This window comes from Emys orbicularis, chromosome 1 (assembly GCF_028017835.1).
Source record: "Emys orbicularis isolate rEmyOrb1 chromosome 1, rEmyOrb1.hap1, whole genome shotgun sequence".
Taxonomy (NCBI): Eukaryota; Metazoa; Chordata; order Testudines; family Emydidae; genus Emys; species Emys orbicularis.
In genome coordinates, this window is record NC_088683.1 from 118,569,272 (window position 1) to 118,580,884 (window position 11,613).

General features: G+C 52.3%; 1 protein-coding gene across 1 annotated transcript; it reads right to left on the reverse strand.

Moving 5' to 3' along the window:
- Nucleotides 1-8,170: 8,170 nt before the first annotated feature.
- On the reverse strand, nt 8,171-9,607 carry TMEM121B (transmembrane protein 121B). Its single transcript, XM_065399103.1, has one exon. The coding sequence runs from the start codon at nt 9,605-9,607 to the stop codon at nt 8,171-8,173; it is 1,437 nt and encodes a 478-aa protein (XP_065255175.1).
- Nucleotides 9,608-11,613: the final 2,006 nt, after the last annotated feature.

Here is an 11,613-nt window from a genome sequence, read left to right on the forward strand (position 1 = left end):
GGTCCTGCCCCAAAGCGATTTGTGTGCGTTGGGGGGGGGGGAGGGGTGTCGCAAACCTGTTGTAGGGGAGGTCTTGGGATTGCCACCCTCACTTCTGTGCTGCCTTCAGAGCTGGACTGTCCCTCCCCTGCGCAGCCAGAGCTAGGAGCCCTCTTTGCTGGGGTGCTCCCAGCAGCACATGGCAGATCGGACACAACTCCACAAGCCTCCTCCAGCTGCAGGAACCTCTGGGGCTGCTGCCCAGCCCCAGAGAGCACCCTACAGTAGGTGGAGGCACCTGGAGGTGGGTCTGGTCTCTTCCCCACCCGCCTCCCCAGAGCAGCTGTGCAGGAGGAGATGGACAAGTCCTGTCCCTCCCCTGCCCACCCAGAGCTAGGAGCCCCCTTTGCTGGGGCGCTCCTAGGAACAAGGGGACATCCGATTTCACAGGAAAGGGCTTATTTCACAGTCCATGACGTGTTTTTTCATGCCATTAAATTGATAGGGCCCTAGTGATGACAGATCCCAGTAGACCCACTTGTGGTAGTACCTGAGTGCTGGGATTTTCTAATGCATTACACATGTTGGCATTGCCGTACTTGCCTGGCCGTTAAGCAGCATAGCAGGATGCTGAGCAATAATTGGGATGAAGATTTTTAAGTGGGTAGTTTTGTCTCCTTGGTACTTTCCCCTCAACCCATGATGAGTGGAAGGCACTTGAAAAGCAGCAATACCAAAAGAAATGTAAGCTTGGTGGTCAGAAAATGGGATAGGAGCTTGCAGTGTAACTACAGCAGAAAAAAGAATGTGCTTTGGGGCTGCATATGGTCTTCACATCATAGATCAGGGAGGAAATGTGTTTTTTCTGTTGCACTGATCGTTCCAACCAGGATATTGTGTTCATTTCTGGGCATCTCAATATCAGGAAGATTTCAAATTGGAGATATGGTGAGAAAAGCAGTAAACACAATTAAGGGTCTGAAAGACTGGAAGAAAAATTTAGTAGTAAACAGGGCTGTCAGTCACATTTAATGGCTGTGATTAACTGAAAACAAAATTAACATGTTAAGCCTGTGGCAGGGGAGCTGAAAAAGCCTCAGCCTGCAGCTCCACGGGCAGCAGGGGAAGGATTAAAGGAGCCCCAGAGTGCAGCTCCCTAGGCAGTGGGGGAGGGGTTGAAGAAGTCCCAGCCCACGGCTTCCCAGGTGGCAGGAGGGCTGGAGCCCTGTGCCCTGAGGGGGCATGGGCAGCAGGTTGCATAGGCTGGGGGAGGCTCTGCCTCCCCAAACAGCCAGGCGTGGCCCCACCCCCTGCTTACCGCTGCTCGGGGCCGCCTGCCTTCCCGCGCTCTGGGGCGGGGCGTGCTGCGGCCGCCCCCGCTCCGGGACTGGTGGGGGCTGGGGCTGTGCACTACCCACCTTCCCAGTGCTCCGAGGCTGGAGCCGCCCGTCCTGCTGACGCTCCTTTGGGGCTAGGGGGCTAGCCTGGGGCGGGACTGGGATGGTGGCCAAGGTGGGAGGGGCTCGGCTCCAGTGGGGCAGGAGGAGAGGCCTAAGGCAGAAGGGGTTGGGGTGAGGGCTAGCCTCCCCTGGCCGGCGGTTCACGCACTGCCCATGCAAGGGAGGCTGAAGCACCGAGCGGGGTGGAAACCCAGAGCCCCCAGCCCTGATCCTATATTTGAAAATATAGAAAACCCCCCAAAATATTTACATAAATGGTATTCTATTATTAATAGTGTGATTTAAACTGCAATTAATTGCAATTAATTTTTCTAATCACTTGACAGCCCAGTAGTGCGCATAGCTTGAACATATGTTGCCTCAGCGTGGGGAATATAACCAACAAGGGAGGGATGCTGGAGTGAAACCAATGTAAGATGATCCCTGGAGATGTAACTAGTATTAACGTAAATTTGAACAAAGGAAGTTCAGGCTAAACATTGAAAAACATTTCCTAGTAGTGGAGACTGCGGAGTCATCTCCCACAAGTAGTGCTGGAAACTTCATCAGTTGAGAGATTTCAAAACTGGTTTTAACAAACTAGGAGAACACTCTGTAGTGAACAATCCAGCATTGTCCCTTGTGGGATCGGCTAGATAGAAAAGTAAACCTATTTAAAGCTGGAGATTACCCCATGCACTGTGGCAGCTTGTTCAACTCAGCCAATCAGGGAATGGCTTTTTGAGGAGTAAAAGCCCCCAATCCAAACTGCATTTTTTTTCCTCTCCCATTTTGGGATCATACAAGACTCCTGCCTTTCCACCTTGCTAATTGCACATGTTGGACAACAAGATGTAAACTTATGTCTTGCATTTACATGAAGCATTTGTTCATTCCTGAGATGGCTAACTGATTTTCTTCAGCCTATGCTGATTACATCTGAACAACTTCAAGTATTTTGTTTTTTCTATGATTTATACATTGGCTTTTCAAATGAAAGTTTTGAGTAGCTATTACTCCACATTGTCACTTCTGCCTATGCAACCAATACAATGATGTATTTTTATAACTGATTGTATCTTGTTTTTTTCTAATTTTCTTTTTTAATTAAAGGAATAATATACTTTCAGAAGATGCTCACACTGAAATGATTAAAGGATCTAGAATGTCCTCCTTCATTTGATCTTCACCTATGCAGGACACTTCCCCCTTGGACGCAAAACAAAGCACTGAAGTATGAAATTGAGCCACTCATGAAATGCCAAAATGTTCAGGAACAGGGGTGGCCACCTGGGACAAGGGAGGGGGAGGGAAACCCCTCATTGAAAGTTGTCTTCCTCAAGACCATACTTGCCATCAGCAGTCAAAATTTGTCTGTGGGATTTGGTTGGCTGAATGTAGGACCATCAGCATCCGGAACTGTCTATCTGTGCCTGTACAGCCACAAAGCAGCAAACAGAAAAGTTCCTGCAAATAACAATGCTCGGGACCAGGAGCTGTCTTCATTCTATGTTTTGTATAGGACCAAACGTGGGTTGAGGCTAAACAAATAAATAGCACTGGGCTCAACATGCTCTACGATCATTTAGCCCTATGGCCACTGAGGGGGAAATAAGTGTTAGTGCTCTTAGAGATGGGGAAAGTAAGGTGCCGGAGGTGCCTTTTTTAATACTTTTGCTTCATTGTAAGCCCATGAAGACTTCACAATTACCTGTATGGTTTTTGTTTGTTTTGGTAAGTCCTTTTCAAGAAATATCTTAAAATGTGCTGAGCTCAGAATAGAAGTGCTGCCTGAACTGTGTTCTTGACTTGCTTATACCCTTCTCAAGTAGTTGTCCTTTTGCGTTGAAATTTCTCATTTGGCTCTGAGTGAGGAAGTGAAGGTTGAAGAAAATCCAGTGTCGCTTTTAAGTAATCAAATGGGGAGGGCAAATAGTTTGAGTGAACGTTTTAATGTAAACGTGCCCTGCGATACCCATATCAATACACTGATAAGAAACTCAAAGGGAACCAACACACCAACACACACTTGGTCACAAATGTCCAATTTTATTTTAAGAACAATCTCATTTAATAAAAAATACAAACTCAGATTGATGCTAGTGGGGATGCCAAGCTGCCTTGTGCCACAGGCTGTATCTTTTCTCTAACTTCATTTTCCCCTCCCTCGGGTGATCACCTCTTACTGTTTGCTAGTCTCTTAAGTGAGGGGCATGGACAGAACAACTCCTCCCCTAACCAGTTGAATTCTGGTGCAGGGGTAATCTGCACACAAGTGTATGACAGAATGGATGCTTAGAGGCCTTTATCTTCATATGGTAGATCGTGTTTTAGCAAAATTATTCACTTAAGCCAATAATTAGTGTAGGTAGATGTAGGCGGAGAAGGGGGCCTGCATAGAAGGTGGGGTGGGGACATAATTTTCAAATTGTGAATATACTCGTTCAGCAGAACAAGGTGGGGGGTTAAAGAGAGGGGAGTTGCAGAACGCTATGACAGGCTTATAAACAGAAAAGAAATGTAAGAGCTTTAATATTTAGGTATTATTTCATAAGTGGTAATACAGCTGCCAATTTTGATTTCAAGGTGCTTCCGTCAAGTCAGATATACTAACAAAGCTGCATGTTAGCCAAACTGCTGCTAATTAGGTTGGCGGTGGGAGGAGGTCAGGACACAATGGCAGGTACTAGGAACAACTCCATATACTAAAGAGAATAAAACTTCTACAGAGCAATCTATAGCAAAATATATATATTCTGGATCTCTTCAGTATGCTCAACTCGACTGTGAATCCGAGAACAAATGTAACCTTAAGAGTAATGCACTGCTTATAAAATCTTGTCATGTTGATACTAGATTTAAAAAAACCTGCCATCTGCATAGTTAAATGTCCAATATGCCATTTTCACACCAGTGTCTGTCTGGTGGGGGAAGGCACTTGCTGTTGAAACAGCAGTTCCATTTCAATTGATATCTACGGTGAAGTAGTATCAAAGTCAGAGTTATATTAACAATTCTGCTGTGACTTCTACTGTCTGAGCTGTATGAATATGTGCCAGTGACTCAGGGGGGCCAAATTCTTTATGTTTTGTATGTGAGTTTAGCATGAGTAAGAACAGCAAGGTTTAGTTCTGGCTAAGGCAGCTTTTCTCTCCATCTCTTTTTGGTAAATTGGTCTACTCTACAACGTGGCTGTTTGACTACAGGGAGTGGAGTACTCTTAGTTTAGGGTACTGATTCATTACTGTTTGAATGGTACGTTGGTTTGTTCTTTGAGTATGTTAGTTTTCTGTTTAATATTGACTATTTTGTTGGGGGAATCCCTACGTGCATGCAGGCACACCTGCCAGTTCTTCCTCTTGGCCAAGAAGCTAGCATCCCCTTGACATATCTCAGGTCACAGAGGAAAAGTCCACAGTACTTAGTTTTACAATCACAGTCACTCACAGCACCAAGATTGTCCAGACAAATAAAAAGTTACTGAAGAGAAGGCCACGGGCCAGAATTAACAATTGCCCTTAACAAGCATTGTGTTCAGGGCTCAGATAAAAATAAAGCACTCTTGGGAAAGTTAAGTCTAGTTCTTTGCAGCTACATCTCCCACTGCCTGTTCTTCCCAAGCTAATCACCCCAGCAGCTGCAGCTCTAACAGATGGACACTTTAGACCTGCCCTTTCTGAGCCAGAGCTGGGGGCTGCCATAGTGCTAGGGACAGAAGAGCCTAATGGCAATTATACAGTTCCACCCATGGGAAGCAGAGGGAAAAGTCCTCAGCCTGTAAACATTTTGTAATAACAGTGTCTTAGGCTTGGTCTACACTAAACCCCCAAATCGAACTAAGGTACGCAACTTCAGCTACGTGAATAACGTAGCTGAAGTTCGAAGTACCTTAGTTCGAACTTACCTCGGTCCACACGCGGCAGGCAGGCTCCCCCGTCGACTCCGCGGTACTCCTCTCGTCTAGCTGGAGTACCGCAGTCGATGGCGATCACTTCCTGGTTCGACTTATCGCGTCTAGGGCTACGTCTTCACTACAGGGGGGGGTGTCGATTTAAGATACGCAAATTCAGCTATGCGAATAGCGTAGCTGAATTCGATGTATCGCAGCCGACTTACCCCGCTGTAAGGACGGTGGCAAAATCGACCTTCGCGGCTTCCCGTTGACGGCTCTTACTCCCACCTTCGCTGGTGGAGTAAGAGCATCGATTCGGGGATCGATTGTCGCATCCCAACGGGACACGATAAATTGATCCCCGAGAGGTCGATTTCTACCCGCCGATTCAGGGGGGTAGTGTAGACCTAGCCTAGACAAGACGCGATAAGTCGAACCCAGAACTTCGATTGCCAGCCGCCGAACTAGCGGCTGGGTGTAGACATACCCTTAGAGAGTAGGACATCTACCCTGCTCTGAGAGCAGGGAGGTAGTGGCAGCAGTTCTGGTTCTAGTGCCATGACTGCCACTGAAGCCCAAGGGTTGAAGGGAGGAATGTATGTACATGTATGGGGAAAGTCCCAAGTGTGGTGTATAAGTCCAGCACAGGCTTTGGATAGTGGTTGGTTGCACTTTGTTCCCTCTTCTAACTGGGCAGGATGGGATTATAACCCTTCCTCCAGGAATGCAGTCCTATCAAAGAGCTGTGAAGAGGAAAAGTTACCCTTCAAGACCTGGCTGGTCCTACTTCAGTTCTACTGGTTCCAGATGCAGCTACAGCTGGGTAACGGGTCATGCCCTAAACTGGGCCAAACTGATTCATGGAACTTTAAAAATTAAGGACAGCTGCATTTCAACAAGACCAATTGCTTTACAATTGACGACTCTACCCTCAACCCTTTCCCCCATGCACATGGAGAACAGTGTGAGATACACCCTGGAACTCTTTCACAGGGAGCTCATTGTAGCACTTCACTTTCCGTGTCTGCACATTAAATGAGGTTCAGCACCTAGCCCACTCCAAGCAGCACCAAGATTCTCCTGCTGGGATAGAGGGGAACAGTTCACAGGCTGCATCCTCAGTTCTAGGGGTAGAGTGTCCACCTACCTATAGCCAATCTTCCCAGCCTGTCTAATCTCAATGGAGGGTGCCCTTATTGTCCACATAAGAAATAAACACTGATCCTTAAAACATGCATATCCACAGAAAAACAAGACCCCCCAACACACAGATGCTGCTGCTTGAACAAGCAGGTGACCCTGTTCTCACCAGAAATAAACATCTCAATCTGGAGGGGCTTTAGGCCCTGAGCCATGTCCGTTTCAGACTCACTTGTGTCTTTAGCACATAAAGTGAGCACAAGATGCAACAAGATTCAAGCACAGAGGTAGACATTTTCAACAAGGGGAAGGGTGGCTCCCAGGATGGCTCCCCTTTACATTTGCTGGTCACCACCCTATTCTGAGAAACTCCCCCAACTGGGGGTTCAAAGTCTCTTCCTCATTTCACCTCAGTAAGTGGAAAACAGAGATGGTACTTTTGCAGGATACAAGCTTAAAAGCAAACCTCCTCTTTGTGGTCACGTACATGCAAGGAGCCAGGTCTCATCACCACTTAGTCTCTGCTAAAGTCTCTCATCATGATCATCAGGAGCTGTCAAAACTGTCCACTGGTCTCCATTGCTTAGGTGCTGAGGAATAATGAAGAAACAATGAAACCCACGTTGCCACTGAGGACATGATGCAAACATGATATGGCACACACTTTCCTGGGAAAAGCTTCTGCGTTATTCCCTAGGGATAGTAAGTATGATCTCTGGGTAGACTCCACTGATGGATTTGTTCAGGGAAAAGGGAAAGAGAAATGAGGTGTTAAACTAAAAAAACCTGTGTCCCTCACCTGCTCTTATTTGCAATGTCAGTGATGTGAGGACCCTGAGCAGCAGGCAGAGCAGTTCTGCCAGGGAGATGAATAACTTCCCCTAGCGTAATGGCAGTATTGCTCTGTGACTTTCAGCTGCATGGTGAGCAGTTTTGCCTGTCAGGAGCAAAGGACTGGTACGGAGAATCTGACCAGTTTAGAGCGGTAGGTAGGTAAGGCAAGGGATGGTTGGGGAACCTCCCTCTACCCTGTGCTCTCTGGGAGGTGGGTAGCCCCCTCTTTATTCCCCAGTCCCCATAGGCAGTAGTGTTAGGAGGCCTCTCAGAGACAGGGGAAGAGTAAAGAACCTGACCAGCTCCCAAGGCTGGGGAGGAGGCAGAGGCGTGTGGATCTCCCCTGTCTGTGCAAGGAAGTTGAGTTCATGAGGGTGGCCAGGGAGCAGGTTTAGCTGGGTAATTTCCCTCTCCCCTCAGTTCTGGAAAGTCGAGCTCACAAGATTAGGAAAAGGGTAACATTTAGGGGGCAAGGATAGGTATGGGGGTAACCTCCTTTCCCCTCAGCACTATGTGACCAGCCATAATACTGGTACAGAAGCAAGGAGGTTGGTAGTAAGTGCAGAGGTCAGTGCTGGTTATGTAGACGCGAGGGCTTGGGGTATGGGTATGAAGGGCAAGGGATGGAGGTAAGGTCTGGTAAAATTAAGCCCTCTGTCCATCCCCACTGCTTAGGGTTAGGTGTTACTAGGTGGCAAAGTGAGGTTGGAGGGGGCAGGTGAATAGAGGAGTGGGCTGCGGGGGCAGGGTTCCTGGGTGGGGATAGCGGAGGGGCAGGGTTACTGGGTGCAGGTAAGTAGGGGTGAGACGAGGGCTCATGGCCGGGGAGGGGAGAGAAGTGGGGGGGGGGCAGGGGTCGGACGGCTCCACGGCCCCCCGCCCCCGCTCAGTTCTGGGCGCTGACCGCCAGGGTGTTGACGTAGCCGTGGGGCCCCATGTCGTTCTCGGAGATGCAGTGGCTGAGCTGGGCGGCGCCGGGGCCCGGGCCAGGGGCCGCGCTGTACTTGGCGCCCCCGGCGGCGGGGCGGAGCAGGCAGCAGGTCTCCATGGCCTCGAGGCCGCGGCAGGCCAGGAAGAAGAGGTTCTTGAGCATGAAGATGGAGAGCGGCTGCTGGTAGCGCAGCAGCAGGAGGCAGCGCAGGGCGAGCAGCGGCGCGTCCAGCAGCCCGGCGGGCAGCAGCAGGTGCAGGGCCAGGCGGGCGGCGCCGGGCGGCCGGGCGGCGCTGAGCTCGTAGAGCCAGAGCACGGGCGAGGCCAGGCAGAGGAAGTAGACGGCGATGAGCAGGTAGCGCAGCGGGCCGGGCAGCGGGGCCGGGCGGCCGGGCTGCAGCACCAGCTCCAGCAGGGTGAAGCTGTCCAGCAGGTCGAGGCAGGTGGCCAGGAAGGCGGCGGCCGCGCGGTGCTGCGGCGGGGGCTGGGGCGGCAGCAGCAGCTGGCCGGCGCCGTCGGGGCCGATGGCCCGCAGCAGGCAGTAGAGCAGCGGGGCGGAGAGCGCCAGGGTGAGGCGGAAGCCGGTGGTGCCCAGCGGCAGGCGCAGCTCGATCAGCTCCAGGATGGAGGTGCCCAGGATCAGCGCCGCCTTGGGGGTGAAGGCGATGGAGTAGATCAGCCAGGCCAGGTGCGCGTAGGCGAAGTCCCCTCCCCGCAGGGGGCCCCCCGCCCGGCCCGCGGCCCGGCCGCCGTGCGGGGGGTGCAGCAGCAGCGGGTGCAGCGGCGGGGGCGGAGGGTGACCCGGCGGGGGGCGCTCCCGGCGCCGGGCCCGGCTGTTGCGGCAGAAGAAGATGCCCCAGCCGGCCGCCAGCACCAGGTCGGTGGCGATCCAGCTGCACCAGTAGAGGTCGGTGACGGCGATCAGGTAAAGGTCCAGCAGCGCGCCCTGCCCCAGCAGCAGCACCAGGGACAGCGCCTTGTAGCCCCAGCGCGACCCGCCCGAGCCCCCGCCCGGCCACAGCAGCCCTCCGGCGGTCGCCGCCGCCGCCCCCCCGGCCGGGCCCGCGCCCCCGTACAGCTCCCCCGCCGTCATGCTGCAGCCCGAGCTGCTGCTGCTGCTGGAGGCCGGGGAGGAGGCGGCGGGGGCCGGGGCGGCCGGGGCCGACACCAGGGGTTTGCTGATGCTCTCCTCCTCCTCCTCGCCCCCGCTGCTGCTGCTGCTGCGGGCCCGGGCCGAGCCCGAGCTGGAGCCCGACACGCGCCGGCTGCGGCCGCCCAGGAAGAGGGGCTGCAGGTCGGCGGCGGGGTGAGCGGGCGGCGGCGGCGGCGGCTGGAAGGAGCCGGAGGAGGAGGAGGAGGAGCCCGAGCGCTGGTTGGAGACAGCTCGGTGCATTGTCCTCCCCGGCCCCAGAGCGAGGGGCCCGGGCCCCGGCCGCGCCCCGCGGCCGGCGGTACCGAGGGTTTGGGCCAGGGGCTGGAGGGGGCCAGCGAGAGCGGAGCCCCGGCCTGGATCCGCCGCAATCCCGGAGCGGCTCCACTGGCGAGAAGCGGACTCCGGAGAAAGCAGCGGCGGCTCCACGCGCGAGAGAGGCGGGGAGCTGCGAGGGGGCCCGCGGGGGGCGGGGAGAGGCGGAACGAGGAGACTCCCCGAGTGAGTGGCGGGGAAGCTGAAGCAAGTCTGAGCCTTCTCCGGCAGCTCGGGTGGGTGGGTGCGTGGGCTGGAGCGGAGAGAGGCTGTGCAGCCGGGAGCAGAAGTGTGTGCTGAGCCCAGGGTCACTGCCTCAGCCCCCGGGGAGAGGAACCCTCCACCTGGCTGGGCTGGGAGCACAAACGCTGCAAATTGCTCTCCTTGGTCTGTAATGAACACCAGGCCCAATCCTCAATTAGCAAATGCCTCCTCCCCCTGACCGCATACACGTGCCAATGCCAATAGGTACCCCGTCACTAGGGCTGCGATCCCATAGCCACATGACAATAGACAGACAGCGGAAGTCCCTAGTGCCATGGCTAGGGCCTTAAGAGCACCACAGGGTTATTATTGATCTGGTGCAGCCAGGTTGACCGCATGACTACTGCCAGCCCATGACTGGCCACTATCCCCTACTGACCTCAGTCTGATCTTCAGCGCTCAACATGCAGGAACTTTGTCTCCAAGGTAGGCAACTGACCAAAAAGGGCCTGCCGGTGGTGGCCAAGCATGACTTCAAGCCTCTTGAGGCCAGTTCTCAATTCTACATCCCTATTACTGATATAGAAAGTCAAACCATCTTATACCCAGTAGTCACTGCTGGCAATGCTTATGACATACCTCTAGCCTCCTGCTATATTGTTTAAGCAACAACGTCCATGTTTCAGATCCATATAAGAGGGTCGGAAGTACACAGGGTTGATAAATCCATGCTGTTTCACCTTCTTTTGGTGCCAGACCCTATGCAGATCTTTCCTGGCTGAGGCTGCTAAACCAATTCTCCTTAAGATATCTGTGCTCATTGATGATAGTTTACTGCGGATGGATGAAGTCAGCCAATAAATCTGTTAGTCTTTAAGGTGCCACCGGACTCCTTGTTTTTGTGTATACAGACTAACACGGCTACCCCCGATACTATTTCCGGTTTGTCTGGGAGCACAGATGCTTTCTATCACAATTTTTGCACCAACACGCTGCATTTTTGTTTTTGCCCAAGAAATCCTTAGCCCAAGGGCAGCTGCCTCTTCTGGAAGCTTTCTAGTGCTTTGAGATCATTTGTGTCCTGACCAAAGATGGTAACCCAACATCAGCCACGTCAGTAAAAGAGCTTGAACCGATTGTTGGACTGATAGTTGGTTTAGGTTTGACACTAGAGCTGAGTTGAAGCAGGGATGTGACCTGGTCCCCAGCCTTGTTCTGCTGTACAAAGGATTGGCGCCTTGAACATATCACTGCAAATACTGGTATAACTGTCAGGACAACCACATGACAAGCTTGTCTTAAATTACTTGTATAGCCCACAGGCACGCTGAAATCTGTCTGGAGCAATGACCCACCCCAGCATCTGCTGCATTTGCTCATAGGTGAAGGGAAAAAGAGGGCACCTTAGAGCTGCCAGGCAGTGGTTTAGTGGTTACAGAAAGAAGTGAGTCAAGTAAACTCCATATTTCCCAAGTAAATAGTGGGTTTACCCGAGTTTCTCCTCCCTACACGACGGCTGCAACATTTCATTTGAAAACACACGATAAAGGATTTCACCTAGCTCAAGCCTCCTTAATGGAAGGCCAAACTCAGTTTTTCTGCCCAGAAAGTGAGCAGGTCATGCACACCGCATTCTGCCCCTCCCTCCATGCTCTGTTTTGCGCTAATATGTATGCTTTTTCTTTGAGTAGCCACTGCATAGTCACACTTATGGGGATTGACGCCTCCTA